The sequence below is a fragment of the Micromys minutus genome, assembly GCF_963924665.1.
Source record: "Micromys minutus genome assembly, chromosome: 18".
Lineage (NCBI taxonomy): Eukaryota > Metazoa > Chordata > Mammalia > Rodentia > Muridae > Micromys > Micromys minutus.
Genome location: NC_137953.1, coordinates 335,345 through 354,434, shown reverse-complemented (window position 1 = coordinate 354,434; position 19,090 = coordinate 335,345). Strand labels below are relative to the sequence as shown.

The window sequence follows — 19,090 nt, the reverse complement described above, 5'->3', positions numbered from 1 at the left end:
TCTGGTTACTGCATTTTAGGGTCACTAGTGCTGTTGATCCAAATATATCCCATAAGTTTCTAATCACCAGTCTCTCATCTTCAAGCACCAAAGACCTCATGATCCTAGTAACCCCAAATCCTGAGTCTCCCATGCCCCTGACCATAATATATCCAGTCAACCATAGTCTTGCTTGAAACCTCTGAGCTGACTCCTGGTCATCATTGTTTGTCCACACCTTCTTGGATAAAGCCCTCTCAGATTCTAGCTGCCGAGCATGTGTCCCTGGTCAGTAGCTGATCTCTGCTCATCATCTCTAGCCTCTTGGGTCTCTTCACTAGAGTCCCCATTGACTGCTATTGCTATCAACATTCTTGTTCCTCAACAGTACAAACATCTATCCACACCTGGGGGTTTTTCTCCTGAATCAGACTGCTGGGCTATCTCACATAGTAAAAGCAAATATCCCTAGCAAGGGCCAGCACCATTGTCAAAGTGTTACAGTCCATCAGGGTGTAGTAAGATAGTATCTCCAGGGCTTTGGCCTCAGGATACTACTACTACCCTGGAATGCCACCATTACCATGCCCTCATATTTCCCTGCAGAATAGGCACCTGAAGGAGCTTAGTTGGGCTGCTGTGTTTTTCCACAGGACTACCACACTGGCCTTTTGGCCTCCTGCTAGCTACAGCCACAGTGACGCCCAGGAACAACTTTCTGTCTTGTCCCCAGGTCTCAGCTACAGGGTTGTGTGTTCGACAGCAGATGGATTCAGGAATGGGTTATGCATGCATGTGTGTGCATGTTTGTGTGCTGTTAACAACCCCCTTTTTTCACATACAATTATGGACGCTGTGAGAACAAACCCCTACATCCTCCAGAGGATGTAATGTTCTTGCTTGGAGCAAACTTGTCAGGCCAGGCCCAAGTTCTAAACAGACCTTCTAAACAGTGGTTCTCAACCTGTGGGTCACAACCTCTTTTGGAGTTGAACAACCCTTTCGTAGGGGTCACATATCAGATATCCTACATATCAGATATTTACATTATATTTTATAATAGTAGTAAAATTACCCTTATAAAGTAGCAACAAAGTAATTTCATGGTTCAGGGTCACCATAACATGAGGAACAATATTAAAGGGTTATAGCATTAAGAAGGTAGAGAATCGCTGCTCTATAACCTGTAGTTTAAACTAAAAGAATAAAGAATTACAGCTCTGGACTAAAAAAACTTAGGAATCTGTAGCTCAAAAACAGCGTCTAGAGTCTGGACACTCACATCCAACATAAATAGCTCAGAGCATGGGACTTTCACATTCAGAACCACAGAGTGCAGAGCTGGGTTCCACATCTAGAGCACTCGTGGAGCTCAGAACCTAGAAGTAAGGCTTGTAGCCCAGTGTCAGAATTAAGATCCCAACATATGAAGCCTAGAACCTGATATCTGGAATGTAAAGCTCCTGGAGCTTACCAGAGCACCCAAAAGCCAGGAGCCAATCCCAGAACTCAGAGTTTACAAGAGGCCATGATGACCTGGCTTTTATTTCCTTTGTTCTGTTAGCCCAAAAATTTGGAAACTTCATTCCAGGTACAGTCTCAGGTGCTGGGAGGCAGGCCAGGAGGAAGCCAGCACACTTCTCTCTGTGCAGGTAAGTGACTTCCCTCTGTGTACACCCAAGAACACCAAAGCATTCTTGAGAGAGGTTATCCCCTCTCTCTGTTCAATAGGTTCATTCTTCATGCATGCTTGCCCATTGAGCTTAAGGACTACCTGTGAGGAGGAGGAGTCAGTGCAGTGTGGGCCAACGTGAGAAAGGTAGTGGGTGGTATGAACACTGAGGACCACAGGCTCACAAGGCTCAAACAAGCTGCTTGGAAGTCTAGGCTCAGGGGGCTCCTGGTCTCAGTATGTATTCTTCATATAGCGATTAGCCCATTACCTTCCCAATACTCAGTCATTGCCCAGTAAAAATAAGAAATTTGTGGACAAAGCACTCAGGCAGACCAGGAGCCACAAGTGGCTGCCTTCAGCAGGGTGACCACTGTCTTTATGATCCCACAAGATCTGCACCAGAGCAGCCAGGGTGGAGCAAGTCTTTGTTCCATCTGTTTGCACCCAGGTGGGGCTGGCCAGCTCAGGCCCTCCCTCCCTTCCTCTTCTGGGATGCTTCCAAGTCTGGCTTCTTACTACCATTTTCCCCAGTAGAAACCAAACCTTTTGTGTGACCTTTAGGGACCAGTTCTGTTCTTCTCAGTCAGCTCCTGTCTCCTGGTGAACTGTCACCAGAGGAGGGAAGGGATCTCACTGACCAATCCAAGGGCCTCAGCAGGGAACACAGCCCCAGGGAGAATTTAGGAGGAATGCCTGCTCTCCACTACAGGATAGGACCAGCTTACCTGAGGCTGGGAAGAAGACCTTTAGTTTGGAGCCATTCCCAAGATGGGTGGATCCTCAATGAGTTTATGAGGAAAAACAATTTGATTTTTTTTAAAAAAGACAACAACAGTAATAAAAAACCCAAACAATTCCAAACTTCATCTGGAAAGACAGGCAAGTCAACAGAATCAGCCTGATGTTTAAGGAAAAATGGAATGTGTAACTTGTGTATGTACATTTGAGTGTGTGGGGAGGGGTTGTGTATTACATGTGAGTGTATGGGGAACATGTTATGTATTACATGTGAGTGCATTGGGAGGGCTTGTGTATGAACATGTAAATTCATGGGGAGGGGTTGTGTATTACATGTGAGTGCATGAAGAGCATAATGTGTATTACATGTGAGTGTATTGGGAGGGCTTATATATGTACATGTGATTGTTTGGGGAGCACATTGTATGTTACATGTGAGTGCATGTAGAACATGTTGTATATTACATGTGAGTGTATGGGAAACATGTTGTGTGGTACATGTGAGTGCATGGGTAGCATGTTGTATGTTACATGTGAAAAGTTGTTCTAGATTCTGCTGCCATGGCTGTGAGGACAGGCAGATCTGCAGGGACCCAGATGAGCCTAAACATACACTGTGATTTACAAGGTAGTAGGTAACTGTGGTACCCAAATCTGTGCAAAAGAGATTTGGGATGAGGAGATTCATATAAAAATACCCAGAGCCTGGCTCACTTCCTCTCTGTCTCTCCTAATGAGGGATGTAGGTTACTAGGTCCTGTGCCTACCTGGATCTTGGGGATATTGAGTCTTGGCAATACCATACATATCATATACTTCAGTTTTTGTCATTGCTGTTATTGTTGTTGTTTATGATTGGACCTTTTTCTTATGTTCTGTTGTACTAGATATGGAACTCAAGGCCTCCTGTGTGCCAGACAAGCCACACCCTAACCCTAAAGATACAATCTTGGGACCAACCATTACAACCTATCTGGCTGGATTGCCCAGTTTGGTCCTCCCCCCCAACACCAGATAAACTGTCACCAGTACACTGGAAACAAACAAAGATTTTCTTCTACATCAGGGAGGGGAAGCAGAATAAAAAAAAATGGGATGGGGCAATCAAAAGCAATGTATAGATTGTCATTTCAGGACACAGTATTCCACGGCTATCTAAATACTCTCACTTTGGGTCCAGAGATTTTTAGGACAGTCTTGATAAACCCAAGTGCATGCACACTCAAAAGAAAGAAGGGAAAAAGACCCAAAACAATACTGACTACAACAGAAATAAAAATAGTAGTAATAATAACAATAATAACAACAGTATAGTAATAACTATTATTTGTTATTACTTTTATTACTCCTACTACTATTTTAAAGGGAAGGGTTGAGGGTGCTAGAGCCATGATCTGAAGTTAAGAGAAGTTGCTACTTTTGCAGAGGCCTGTGGTGAGCCACAACATGGTGTCACAGCTGTCTATAACTCTAGTTGTAGGAGGTCTGATGCTTTTCTCCAGCTTCCCCAGGCACTGTTGATGTGTGAACATGTATACAGGCAAAACACATGTATAAAATAAATGTTTTTAAAAAGTAGGGGGTTGGCAAGAGTAGACACCCCAAAGAAAAGAAAGCAGGGACTCAGGCAGGCGTCCCTATACTACATTCACAGAAGCACTTTACTGTAACTAAAAGGTGATGGCTACCCAGGGGTCCATTGTAAGGAGGGACATAAGCTGAGGCTAACCAAAGAAGGTGGCCACTCAACTTTTAGAAGGAAGGCACTGATAATACATGCTACTGAAAAGACACTATGCCAGGAAAAGACAGCCAGCCCCAGTACAATGTGATGATCCTCCATGCTTGAGGATCTCCAGAGCCAAGGGTTCACAGAGGCAGAACAACATGTGGGCACCAGCATCTGTGGAGAGGGTAGTGCTGGATGGGGGGCTTTGGTGGAGAAGACGGGAATGTTCTGAAGATAAATTTTAAATGGGGTCTCCTGTAGCTCGGGATGGCCTTGGAATTCCTGATCCTCTGGTCTCTACCTTCCAAGAACTGGGCATGCACACCATACTGGTCTGGGAAGTTCTGGGTCTGGTTGGTAGTGAGAATTTTGAGGCATTGCAAATGAGAATCACAACACTAAGTTGTAGTTACCATGACAATCTTTCCTGGAAGTTAGTTAACAAAAGGTAACTTCTATGGGATGGGAATTTTCCTTCTATCTTCCAAAGGTTCCAAAATGAAGTTAAATAACTTAAACAATAGAAGGATTAGTGTTCAAAATTAATTATTGATGTTTGAAATTATGTTTGCCGACTAGGAGACACATTTTCAAAATATGTAAAGACCCAGACTACAAAATATAGAATGATAAAGTCATTTAATCTCAACACTCAGGAGGCAGAAACAGGCAGATCGTGAGTTTGAGGCCAGCATAGTCTACATAGTGAGTTCCAGATCAGCCAGGCTACACAGTGAGATTGGTATAAGAAATAACAATGACTAGGATAAAGTATGAAACAGCTCACCCACCTTCTAAAGGAGAACACAGAGAAGGTACACATAAGTCCCCACACATTCAGGCAAGTGCAGACAGAAAGCTGTCTTACAAGTATGGGATCTCAGTGAGGTGTTGATGAGCCACTCCCCAACCCCAACCTTAGTACTGGCTCCTGAGGGTTCACTACAATGGGCCATTGTAGAAACAAACCCCCTGCATGACTGTGTATCCCTAGAAGTGACCAGGATCCAAATGGTCCCTGGACCTGCTAGCATATGACAAAGTGCTAGAAAGAATAAAACAAGGCCCATTGTTCTGTATACAGCAGTCTGTGGGACTGTTCCGTTCAGCTCTGGGTTTAAGACTAAACCCTGGTGTATTCTAGGCATGATGGTCTACTCTTTTTCCTTTTTCTCCTTTCCTTTCTTTCTCTCTTTCTTTCTTCCTTCCTTTTTTCCTTCTTTCCTTCCTTCCTTCCTTCCTTCCTTCCTTCCTTCCTTCCTTCCTTCTTTCTTTCTTTCTTTCTTTCTTTCTTTTTGAGACAAAAAATAAATCTCACTGAATTGTTCAGGCTGTCCTAGAACTTTTTGAATCCCCCTGCCTCAGCCTTATGAGTGTCTGAGATCACAGCTATGTACCAGTAGGCCAAATTATGATGTTTTTTTTTTTTTTTATTTCAACACATCTGTTGTGGTGATACAATCTAAACCTGGAAGGACAGAGGCAAAAGGGTCAGAAATTCTAGGCCAGCTGCTCCAAACTGCTACAAAACAAGTTTGAAGCCAGCCTGAGACTTTTATAACCTGTCTCAAAGAAGTCAACAAACCACCAGTTGAACATACACTATATGTTCAATTTCAGTCTTTATGTATGAACCAAAATATTACTTAAAAATAAAAAAAATGTTTGTGTTGAACTAGGGATATAGCTCTAAAGGGGAGTGCTGATTTACCATGTGAAGTCCAGAGTCTAATCCTCTGTTGTACAACAGTTTCCGCCAACACTGAAATATTCTGTTCTGTAGGGAAGCTCCTCAAGCAGGAAGGTAAACAACTCAAGATATATTCAGGAAGTCCCCAAAACTGACCAAATTCACTTGGCCCCTTTCTGCCAGAGTAAGCAATAAAAGCTGAGAATCTCTCTTAGATGAGCAACACAAGGAAAACTAGGAGACCAGAATAGCTGCCAGGAAGAAGCAGAAACCTGCCGAGCTGCCTGGAAGAAGTTTACACCTCTTCCTGGAAAGGACACCCTCCACCCTGACCTGTGCCTGCAGGCTGTGAAGTGTGCTCCGGTTCAGAGTTTTGTGAGCCATTACCCATGCTGGGGTGGGCTTTGGTGATGCAGTTATCTCTGAGTCATTTCTGCTCCTGTAAGTCACCCCTCACCATCATGTAAGTAACCCTAATATAACTCTTTGGCTCACCAAGTTGGATGTTGGTGGTATCCTTACTTTGGTCCATCATGGGCTCCCTATTTGGGGTGGGTAAACATGTGTGTTAGGTCTCCCCAGGAAAAGTTTTGTCACACAACACCTTCCATATCATACACACACACACACACACACACACACACACACACACACACACACACACACTTAATAAAAGTAGAAAAATGTCTAGGACGATACCTAGCAAAACAGAACAGAAGTGGCCACTGCTAGTCTGGAAGGACCATTTTACTTTACAGACATGCTAATGCTTTGGTGTATTCCTAGTAGTTAACCATTCTGTCATTTAAATAGCAGAAAATTGCTTAGCTCCCGGCTGTCCATTCCTCCTGCACTTCCAGAAGAACCTCTCTATAACCCTTGGAGCATCCCCATATGGAAGTAACTTAACAGACTTCTTTCTTGAAGGCCCTGAGGGTCTCTCTGACATCCTACAACGTCACTCAAGGTTGTACAGATCTGAAGGAATCGGGGTGAATTCAGACAAGACTATCCTCTTCCTTGCTGTGCACCCTTGAGCAAATGGCTTAGCCTTTTGGAATGCATATCAGTAAAACAACACAGAACCTTCCAAACCTGCTATAAGGGCAACAAGAGGCAAGTATTCACTGGCTCCTCCAAGAGGCCATCCAGCAAGGAGACTGACAGGTGTGTAGTACATACGATGTGGATACACCCTTCTGATGGCTCTGAACAAATACCTTCCTTCCAGGTCCTTTTCCTTTGAATGGCAGTGGAAATGGGCCTGTGCATTTAGTAAGCATGTCTGCATCTTCCCATTCCTGCCCCCGCCCCATTCCAGCTTAGATTGGGTTCACAACGCTAGAGAAACTGAGGCTGATGGGAAAAGGGAGTAGCTCAATTCTTGGACAGAATGGGATAGTTATAGTAGGGTTGTTCCCCTGGAGAGGGTAGAGGCCCCTGCCAGCTGCTGACCTAGCCCATCTGTCCTTCAAGGCCCACGCCCTGCACACACTGGGACTCCCCAGGGAACCCTGGGAAAAATGTTGCTTTTCCCTCTCCCTCAATACCTTCCCTCAGTGTGGGTGGGCAGTGCTACCCTGGGCTAAACAGTAGCTGCAGGGTGTGAAACAAGCTCTAACTCTGAAAAGATGCTGGTACAGTCCCCCTTCCCCTCAACTTCATACTCAGAAGACCTTAAACTTGAACCCCTAACTCCTGTTCCAGCCCATTTACCTCTCAGGTGTTCACCTTCCAGGCCTATTCTGCTCCACTCTCATAGGTTAGATTACCACAGGATTTTTCTAACTCTTGAATCTAAGAAATATTTCAGACACCCAAAAACATAGTAGGTGATGTAACCATGTGGTCCTTGGTATGTTTCATGGCACACTTCCAACTTGAAACTGCACATTTGTACTTCATGGTTTCTGTTGCCAGCCAGGTCTCCAGCCAGGTTCCCTGCTGTCCTTACCAGGCTAGACCTGAAGGCAATCCCTGACTGGCACTCATTGGAAACCAGGGCTCTGCTGGGAGGGATTGTGACATCCTTGACAGGTCCCTTATGCTCAGCCCTGCTCACTCTTCACAGCTGTGGAGATTCTGTAGCTTATTTCAGAGAGACACCTGTGTCACCACTACAGTGGAGTCTTATATAACCAGCAGTGGCACCAACAAGGACATCTACCCTCTTGGCACAGTTCCCACCTACCCTCTGGTACATGGCAGTGGGAGCTGGGAGAATGTAGGCTGCAAAAAGTGTCTGCCCCCACCTTAGCTACCAGGGTTCCCTTCCCCTCATACCCCTCTGCATGGGAGGTGGTGGTGGTGACACAGTTTTCTTATTCCTGTATCAGGCTTCCTCAGTAAGATGGCCTTCCATTTTTCTGCATGTTTTCAGAGTTGACAAATGTGGTAGATCTCTGCTCACCTGCAGCATGTTTGCCCTAAGACTCCAATAGGTCCCAGAAACTGTGAGTAATATCCAGTCCCGTGGGTGACATGTTTTCCTATTATAAAGTTTAGTGTATAGTTAAGGCTCAGTAAAAGACTAACAACAGTAATAACATAACAGAACAATCCCACAATAAAACCAACACTATTCTCTCTCCAGCCATTAATTAAATGGGATGCATATACTATATCTGAACGCAATCAAGGCCCTGATAGCAGCTAAGTGACTGCCAGCACTTACATGGTGTTGAGCTGCATACACACTGGGTCACTGGATGAAGGGTGTGAGTGACAGGTGGGCAGCACACACATGCACACACACACACACACACACACACACACACACACATCACTAGATAAAGGATGCTTTATGTTCTGGGCAGAATGGGAGTAGAGGGTGATGATATCAAGCAACTCAGAATAGTACATAGTTTAAAGTTAATTGTTTATTTTTGGAATTTTTCATTTAATATTTTCCAACCAAAAATCAGGTAAGTGGGGTATGTGATTGCAACATCAGATACTAAGAAATCCCTTTTTTTTTTCTTACCATCACATTTGAGGTATTTATTTACATTAACATATAAAGTTGTGGCTCATTCACTTTTGCTGCAAAATAATAGTTCACAATATAAAGTTAATGTGCTATAGTTGCTCTTTTTTTTCTTTTTTTTTTAAAGATGCTAAGTGATCGAGCTGGAGAGATGGTCTAGTGGTGATGAGCACACTGGCTCCTCTTGCAGAGCACCCAGGTTTGATTGCTAGCACCCACATGGTGGGTCACAACTATCTCTAACTCCAATTCTAGGGAATCTGATGTCCTCTTCTGTCCTCTTTAGGCACTACACACATGCGGTGCACAGACATACATGCAGGCAAAACCCCTATAAGCATAAATAAAATCAATTAATTTGTTTTTGAAAAGGGCTTAAACAAGCTGTTTAATTTACTGCTATACACAGGGCAGCAAGAAGTGTTGGCGTTCCTACACCCTATGGGGTAAGAGCCTAGAGGTTTACAGAGACAAGAATAATACACTTGAATCTGTAATTCAAAAATCTCCCACCTAATGGTTTTGTTTATATTAGCCATCAGAGAATGGGGACACCAGGTGCCTAATTCTGTCTGTACTTGGTCATGTCCAGTCTTTACATATCTGCTACCTGTGTTTCACACTCAGTATGATTGCTGCAGAGAGAATCTTCTAGAACCTACAACTGACTGACCCTCCTGCTCCCAATCTTTCCAAGGCCTCCCAGCTCAACATTTTCCAAGCTTAGACCTGGCCCTGCCCCTGCTTTCAGCCTCTGTGCCTCATGGTCTCCTCAGACACCTGTTCTTGCCCCTTTGCTGGAAACACTCATACTTCCAGTCTTCCTTTCAACTAAGAAATGAGCTGTCCCCAGGTCCTGTGTGTAGTCAATGTCCACAGTGAAGACAGCATTGCCTCTGGCATTGGACAACAATGTAGAGCTGTGTTTAATGGCTGATCAGTTTTCAGCCTGGGCACTGCTGAACACTGAGGATGAGTCACTGTGTAGGGTGACATGGCTACCTGGAATGGGGATGCCAGCAGCAGCCCTCCTCAGTCACTGCCAAATACCCCTGGGAGAGGAGATATTTCCCCCATTTTACAGGAGAAATGAAGAAACTGAGTCACAGCAAAGTTGGGCAACTTCCCCAAGAACATTCAGCTGTGGTAGATGTGGGATTCGAACTCAGGTCATCTTACTTGGCAGTCTGCACTCTTAATCACTGTATTACCTTATCTCTTAGTCTATCAGCTCACTCATCTATCCATCCTCATAGCTGTAACCCAGGCCCATCACTCACCTGTCACTGCCAACCCAGCAGCCCCATCCATCCATCCCTGTCACCCATCCATCCTGAAGGAAATGCAGTTGGCCACCTCAGGCCCTGAGAGGAGAGGAGGCCCCTCAGCAGCCCATCTGGTGGGGTGGATGGGTGGGTGGGCTGCCCCCCTGGGCAGGACTACAGAGGCTGGAGGGAATTAGGCAAGTTCCTGCCAGGACCATCTAATTAGGAATTCTGGCGATAAGCAGATAGCATCGGGGTGATTAGAATCCTTTTAAAAAGCCACTCCATTAATTAGAGAGACAGAGGGGCCTCTGGCTGCCTAATCAGCCTCCATCAGCTTGCCTAGGGAGGGCTTTCTGGGGCTGCTGTGTGACCTTGGGGGTGCCCTGCCCTCTCTGGGCCTGCTTCTTTACTGAGCTGGGCTTTGCTGACATCACCCAGTTATCTGAGGTCCTTTTCCTTCCCAGAGTCCGTTCTGAGACTATGGACTTAAAATATCAGATGTTGAATTCCCAGAGAGGAGGAAGAAGGGGTCTCACCATCCCACTGAATAAGATTTACAGAATGGAAGTGAGTCATCCACCTCAGAGTCATGGAACCAGGAGCACAGGGCCTGACTGATGTGCATGTCTGTTCACCATGCTCTGCCTCTCAGATGCTATTCTTCTCCCACTTGGACCCCAACCACTTTTCAGGCTTTGGGACCTCAGGATGTTAGTTGGGACCTCTTTGTAGAAGGGGAAGTCACATTGGCATGCTGCTACCAAGTGGCTATCCAGTTCTAAGTTCTGTATCTTCCTTTATGGCCCACTTAGGGGGTCTCCATTGTCAAGGTCCTTTTGGCTCTGTAAGGCTAGGATCTGCCCTGGGTATGCTAAGACCCCAAGTCATTGGGGTGTTCTGTCTCCTGGGCAATTGCTGAGCCTGGGCAGTGGTCTCCCTTGGTAGATAGACTCCATCTGGATGAGGAGGCCTAGGAAACTCACCTAGACAGCAGAGTCTGGAAGGCTTCTCCTTGGAGATGAACAAGACAACACCAGAGATGCCAGCAAGACAAGAGAGAAGCCTGGTTAGTGCTGGGGAAACAATAGGATTTCAGGGCCCATCATGTGTTTGTCTCCTCAGTTCCAGTTAGCATCACAGACATGCTCTGACACTGCATCTCTACTACTGCTGCGGTTTCTACTTCTTCAGTCACTGTTGCCATGACAACCCTCTTTATATCATCACTGCCTCTGATGGTGTCACACTGTCATTAACTTCCCCATGATCACCACTTCACCATCACCACCACCTCCACTGACTATCCAGACTGAGATTCACCACCATAATGTTGTCTATCATCATCACCTCTATGGTTACCATAGTACTACCACCACTGCCACCTTCACCCCCACCTCTGTCACCATCATCATCTCTTCCCCCACCACCTTCTCTTCCATCATCCCACTGCCAACATTACTTATTACTCACACCCATCACCTACTCTGGCCACCTAAAACTAGTGTGGAGTTGTTTTCTCCTTCCCTCCATCCAGTAGTGCCATGCCTCTCCAGCAGTTGCCTTGAGACTTGCAGAATTGTATAAGAGAGGGTCTTTCCCAACCAGCAGACACCAACCTTCACAGAGCTGAAAGAGGGCTGTCCACAGCACAACACCACCAGCAGCCTGCAGTGACTCTGGAGCCTGTTGTCTCTAACCCCTCCCTTCAGGGGCCCCACTAATGAGGCCTGGGAGGCTGAGCTCCAGCAACCCCTGCAGGGTGGGCAGATGAGGAGGGCATATTCAGGGTGTGTGTCACCACCTTAGCAAGCTGAGTCACACATGGCTTCCACCCCTAGCCACCTACATAAGAGCACCAGACTGATCATCATCATCCCTGTGACCTCTGTCCCTGCTAGTAAGACCATTGATCACTACCTCCTAGCTCTCTTGTCATCTCCATCCCTAACTACAATGGAGCTGGTGCAGCCTTTGCCTGATGCCAGCAGCAGCAGCCTGAGTTAGCAAGCAAGCACTGGTATGGAGCATGGAGCCTGTCATGTCCTTGGTGAAATCAATGTGGTTGGTGACAATGATTGCCTGAAGAGTCCCCAGAGTCTGTTGTCCTTCTTGGCCTGTGGGACCCAAATGAACTACTATGGCCCCTGAAAGTTGTCTGCAATTGAGAGCCCAGGAGCACTGGGAAATGGAAGGAGAGAGAGGATACTGGAACAGGGAGAGGTCAGTGCTGGTCCAAACAGGACTTCACAGTATAGCACTGGCTGAGGACCACAAACCTGGAGAGCCTGGAGACTTTTCAGGGATGCTGCAACAGCCAGCCCAGTGACAACACAGAACCTCTTGTCTATTAGTAGTACCCTACTGTGCTGTGCCCACCCACCATATAGGCTTTTCTTGGAGCTGTGTCTGTCTCCTCCTTCATATTGCCTACTCAAGAAGACAAGTGTCTTCTGGGTCTAGGATGAGCTTATTTCTACATTTTTCCTCCCATGAATGAGACCACCTTTGGTCTCCAGGGATTAAGAAGAAGCATGTCTTTGGGGGCTCTGTCCTTGTCACCCATACTTTGTATTAATAATTTATGTCTGGGTTAAGTAGAATGTGTCTTCTTCTCCTTGCTGGCTGCCACCACTCAGATGGCCCCAGGTTCCAGTTTTCTTCCCTCTCACTTATTTGCTGCTGTGGCTCTATGTCTCTGAGCCTCGTTCATTTAACAAATCTTTACTGACCATGCACTGTGAGCTGACTGTGTCCCAGCTGCTGACAAACATGCCTGCCTTCCTGATGCCTCTGAGAATCTAGAGATAACAAGACACAAATATAAAAGACTTCTGTTCCCATACACCCCACGTTTCTTGGGGGTCTCCTTAATACATCACAGCAACCCAGACTCAACTCAAGAGATGAATCCCAGGAAGCCCTTGTTCCTCTTGTTGAGCTGCCCCTAACTTTGGTGTCCCTGATCTAACCCTGTCACTGACTCTACCTCTCCTCTTTGGCTCCCAGGGAGCTGAGCAAACAGCTTCCTTGTAGCCAAACTCAGTGCAGGCAAACCACAGTGGTTGGCCTTGCCCACAGCTCTGTGTGATGTGTGGTGCTTGACTGAGGGGGTGGAAGCTTGCTACTCAGTGCTTATGTCACAAAGGGCCCTGGCCCCAGCTTGGAAGGGGCCACCTTGGCCTGGTCCAGAACGACACTGTCCCTAACCCCCAAACCCCTCTCAGTGGAGGTGCCACCTGTCCCTGAGATTGGGAAGATGGAAAGCTAAAGTTTCACCACTCAGAACCAGCAGATTCCAGCAAGTCCCCCACCCAAGGGAGGACCCCAGCCACTTGCTTCAGCCCTCCTTAGTCCTCAATCCTGTCAGCCCCCCTCCACTCTTATCATGGCCAATTACTATGAAGTGCTGGGTGTACAATCAAGTGCCTCCCCTGAGGACATCAAGAAAGCCTATCGAAAGCTGGCTTTGCGTTGGCACCCCGACAAGAACCCTGACAACAAAGAAGAGGCTGAAAAGAAGTTTAAGCAAGTTTCCGAGGCCTATGAAGTTTTGTCAGATTCTAAGAAGCGTTCTGTGTACGACCGGGCAGGCTGTGATGGCTGGAGAGCTGGGGGAGGTGCCAGTGTCCCTCACAGTGGTCCCTTTGGTGCTGGCTATCCCTTCCGAAATCCTGAGGATATCTTCCGTGAGTTCTTTGGGGGACTGGATCCTTTCTCCTTCGAGTTCTGGGACACCCCGTGCAGCGACCGAAGCCGGTCCCATGGTTTACGTGGAGCCTTCGCTTCAGGTTTCGGTGAATTCCCAGCTTTCATGGAAGCCTTCTCATCTTTCAATACTCTGGGCCACAGTGGGGGCAACCGCTCCACTTTTTCATCTACTTCCTTTGGTGGCTCTGGTTCTGGCAGCTCAGGGTTCAAGTCAGTGATGTCATCGACGGAGATGGTGAACGGCCGAAAGGTAACCACCAAGCGCATCGTTGAAAATGGCCAAGAGCGTGTGGAGGTGGAAGAGGATGGACAGCTCCGGTCAGTAACTGTCAACGGCAAGGAGAAGCTCAAGCGGGTGGACAGCAAGTGACAGCCACCTAATACATCCCTGGGCCAGTCTAGGGGACCACAAGGGGCTACAGTAGTCACAACCTAGTGGTTAATAAATGTGCCAAGTGAGTTTGTGTAGAGTCCTCTACCATCCTTAGCGGTGGGGTATGTCACTGCAGGCCCACTGTGTGGCTGCCACAACTCCACAAACACACTCAGGAACTTACGGCCTTGATGCCTGGCACTAGCTATTCCCCACAGGAAGCTCAGGGCCAGGTCTTTGGGTGTTATTAATCCCAGTCACCTGTAACATCCTGTTACTTTCTGTCCTACCTTACCTGCTCTTCACTGTCCTCACAGGTTCACATGTTCAATTCCCACTTCTTCTTACTTATTAACCAAATAGCAGCCATCCCAGATCCAGGCTCTTATGTCTGTCCTTTCTGCCCTGTTTTCAACCTCCTGGCTCCTTCTGCTCTGATCATGAAGTCTTCTGGCCTCATCTCCACCACAAAGCTCTGTAGCCTAACAACAACTACATCCCAGGCCTCAGCATTCCCATCTTGACCCTGTGACTTTCCTATTATGCTTCTCTCTGCAAATACTTCAGGTCCCTTACATGGGCAGCAGGTACAGTCCTTGTCCACACCATGATTATGCTCATGTTTGGTCCTGGGAACCACTGGATGGGGTGGGGACAGCAATGTTACAGCTAAGAGATAGGGATGGGGATCCCAGGCCAGGTTGCCTGGAAAAGATCTTATAAGAGGCTGACAGCTCAAGAAAAACATTCTGAGCAATGGGAACAGCACCTGGGGCCCGGGGCCTGGGGCCTGGGGCAGAAGAGCAGGCTGCCCTGCTGGAAGGACCAGAAGAGACAGGTGAAGTGAATCAGGAACTTCATAAAATGCCCCCAGTTTTTCCCTGCTGAGGTCCTTGACTCCACATTAGGCAAAAGAAACTGAGGCAAAGGGAAGGATTACACAACAGGCAGACAACCGAGCCAGTGTTTCATCCCAGCTGCTAGTGTGGAGGGACTTGCCTTTAAACAATGCCCATGGTGACCATTGCCGCAGTGAGGGAGGGCAGGTGTGCTTGGACAGTGCTTGCTTCCTGGGTGTTGGGACAATCACTAAGGGCCCCCCCACCGGCTTCAGGCTTCATACTGGCTAGTAACCATGTGTGGCTCCCAGGTAGGAGACAGGTCCTATGGGGGAAGCGGGTGATGATCTGAGCAGAGATTGCTCATATGTAAATTCTAGCATTGGAAGCGGGGGAAGGGTCCAGCCCATGTAAACTACAGAGTCCCAGGGGACAGCAGGTCCAAGGCATGTTCTGGTGTTCATAGTGGGGAAACAACAGGTCAAGAGACCCTAAGGGAAGCCTAGTTAACTGAGAGGCAGAGGGAAGAACTCACTATTTCTCCATACAATACTAGGAAGAAGACTATTTGGGTAGGGTGCAGGCCACTGAGAGAACCTTCTTCTATCTCTAGGAAGCCAGGTATCCTAAGATCATCAGGGCCAGCCAAGTGCCGCAAGTGTGATCGCAGAAGCTGTTGATCCTGAGCTCCCGGCTACAGCTCCCTGGAATACGCCTCAGAGGTTCTCAGCCAGCAGCTGGAGGCAGCTAACCACGTTACTGGTTAGGCAAGGGAGCTGGAGAACACAGAAGGCAGAGCCCAAGCTTCCAGCCCTGTTTGGGGACTAACTTTATCAAAGTCCCCATGGCACTAACCACCTGACCTCTGCCCCTGTTGACCTGCTAATGTCACTAATCACTGGCCAGCTACAGCAGCCTCAAGTGGGCCTGCTTAGGGCAGCCAGCTGCTGGGAAAATCCAATTACAGCCTAGCAGCCTTGAACAGCCACACACTCCATTTGAGCGCCCAAAGGAAATCTGGGTGCTTGCCAGAATCAGGGATTCTAGTATCCCAAGAATCCTGGTGCCAGGGATCAACTGGCTTTCCCCTTCCTTAGTCTCAGGCTGTGTCCTCTCTCTGTGTCTCCAGCACAGGCATGATATGGCATTCCCAACCCATCCTCAGGGTTGCCTCAGGTCCTTGACCTTGGGTCCCAACATCAACATCTTTGCCCATTTTACAGAAGGAAGACCTGAATCCCTGAAGTTTGGGGCACCTGCTGTGATACCACAGGCTAGACGAATGCTCCAGAGAATAAAGCCAGACTCTTAAACTGGTTCTCTCTCCCCATAGCATTGCTTGGCACCACACTGTCCTCTCTGCAGGACTACACTTCCTGAGATCCATGGGCAGAATCCACTCTGTTTTTCTGTGGAAATCCCATCTCCAGGTGCTCCTGTGGGGGAAGCAAGATCTGCTAGTCTCTTTCCAGCTCACTAAAGTCCTCCTGAAAAGTCCATTGTCTGTCATCTCCTGGGTGGTTTCAACAAGCCTCTCTGTGTAGGGCATTTTGCCCAGGACAAAATGTTTACTAGACCCAGGCTGGTTGCCCATGCCCCATCTCTGTCTTACCTCTCTGAAAGGGCTTCACATGGAGACTAGCCAACCACAGATCATGCCCACCCTGCTCTATGGTACATGAGGGTCTAGGCACAATGTATATCTTAATTCTGCTGCTTGCACTGTTCCTATTGTCTCTACCTGGGCACCCCATTCTTTCCTCTGACCCTGTTTGTTTAACCTCACCTCATAGCCAGATAGATTTGTAGAAACCTAAAAGTGAAAATTAAGAGTGTTGTGAAGTACTGACAGATAAAAGCCACCATCCTGGCTGTGGCCTTGTGAGGCCTTGTGTCACCTGCTCTGCAACCTCTGGCTTCACCTTTGTTCTGCTCCAGCCTGACAGGCTTCTTTACTGCCTTTAGCAGCAGCCTGCAGATCCTGTCCCAGGACATTTGCACAGGCTGTGCCCAGCATCCCAGCTTCTTTCCTCTCCAGGCCTCACCTGGTCCTCCCAGTGCTATCCCTCTTCCCACCTCAACTTCTGTATAGTCTACCTGTTTGCACTCTCCACCCCCAACTCAGCCATCCAGCTTTCCCAGGCTAGAAAGTTATTTTCTGTGCTCTCCACTCCCAGGCTGCTGTGCTCTGCAGAGGCCCTGATTGTCTAAAGAAGCCTAACCCTGTTGAGGAGATGTATAACACTGATTGGTATTGCCGAGTATGAATAACATGTAGTATACCATGGCCTAGGCAGTGAGATGCATGAGAGCCGTTTACAACCTTTGCTGGGCAGCTGGTCTCTCTGTGTCTCAAGGCCTGGCCAGGTAGGTTTTTAGAGGGCTAAGGTCCATCTGGGCTAAAGGACATCAGGCCTGTCCAGTGCTCCCAAGCTTCCTATTAACCTAAGCAATAAATATGGATGATCAGCCTGTTTTATAGATGAAGAGACTGAGGCTCTAGGGGATAGAGACCTGGCTAAGGTCACCTGACCTCACTGTGAGCTGGTCTGCCCCCTGGTCCCCTCGCCTGAGCAGGAGGGGTGGGTGGGGCACAGCCAGCCTCCCCTCCCTCTGGCCCTTGATGTTATCACAGCTGATTTAATTTCAAAGACGGATTGAGCCATGGTGGGAGGGAAAGCCACTATCGCAGGGCCATCTGCCCTGTTGTCATGGGGATGGGCTCCCTGGATTGTGCGGGGACCCAGATAAGGGAGTGGGCTAAAGGGGTGTGGGCACTGGGACTGCAGAGAGACTGAGATCAGAGAGAGTCAGGGTGGAGTGGGAGATGGAGGGAAGGCATAGAGACAGGAAGAACCCTGCAGAAAGGAGAGCTGAGCAGGACTCAGGCAGGGCCAATGGTTGCCCAGGTGACTAGGGACCAGCATGCTCATTCACCCACATCCTGCCTCACAGCCTGACTGAAGCCAGTCTGCCACAACCAGAGGTATTCCCACTGGTCTGGAGACTCCTCTCTGTCCACTGGGGAAGGGTGATAGTTGGTGCCAGATACCTCCAGTCAGCCTATCTGCTGTGACAGGTTGACACGCCCCTGACAGCTCAGCTCAGCCAGGAGACTAGCTGATTTCCTCCAGAAGCTTCTAGTGCACCATGAAATTTTACATAATTGGGAGAGACTGTACCTTTCCAGCTGAGAGACACTACAGAGTACCAAACAGCCCTACACAGGTACCCCCTCACCCCACCTTGGAGGATGAGGCTGTCAGACATCTCCCAGAAAAGACCTAAACAGAGAGTGCAGCACCCATGCAGCCATAACTGTCACCTCTGAGGGCACTGTGAGTGAAAGTGCTAAAAGGAGGCCTAAGTCTTGCCTCAGGTATGTCTTGAACATTTACCTTAATATATGACCCTCTTTCCTCATGGTAACTGGAGTGGGGGCAGTTCCATCTCATACATTCTTGGGCATCCTTTCTTCTCCCCGAAGCAGCCTCCAGCTCACACAGGGCCACCACTTTCCCTGCTCCATTATCTTAACTGTGGAAAAGTACATGAAACATAAAATCCACCACTTCAACCATTTTTCAAGGTGCAGGTCAGTGGCTTGAAACCGGTCAAGGGTCCCAATACTGTTTCCACCATCCAACTCCAGAGTGTCTTCATCTTCCCGAACTGATGCTGTCTCATTAGACATCAATCTGGCCCCTCCCTGGCCCCTGGTCCCCACTGTCTCACATCCTATCTGGATCTGGATCTGGCAGCTGGGTGGAACCACACAGCCTTTGTTCTAGTTACCAGGAGGACTGGCCTTGCCTTTCCTCTCCTTTCCAATTGTGGACCATAGAGGATCTTGAGTTTCAGTGACTAGGGAATACTGACCCCCCTGTCCAGGCTAAGCAGAGCTGGAACTGGTCCCCATTAGTGGCGGGTGGTGCCACAGCCTCTCCCGTGTTTGGTGATTCCTGAGTTGAAGCCATGGCAAGACTGGAATGTCCCAGTTCATATTCCTGGTAACATCAAAGCAAAAGAGCATAAAACAGAATAGCCACAGTGTGCCCTCCACTCTGCACCAGGGGCTGTGCTGAGGACGGCTAACCAGTGATGG

At 47.9% G+C, this 19,090-nt stretch overlaps 1 protein-coding gene across 1 annotated transcript; it reads left to right on the top strand.

Moving 5' to 3' along the window:
* Positions 1-13,450: 13,450 nt before the first annotated feature.
* On the top strand, positions 13,451-14,143 carry DNAJB8 (DnaJ heat shock protein family (Hsp40) member B8; the record flags this gene model as incomplete). Its single annotated transcript, XM_080931927.1, has 1 exon — positions 13,451-14,143. The coding sequence occupies one exon, from the start codon at positions 13,451-13,453 to the stop codon at positions 14,141-14,143; it is 693 nt and encodes a 230-aa protein (XP_080788053.1).
* Positions 14,144-19,090: the final 4,947 nt, after the last annotated feature.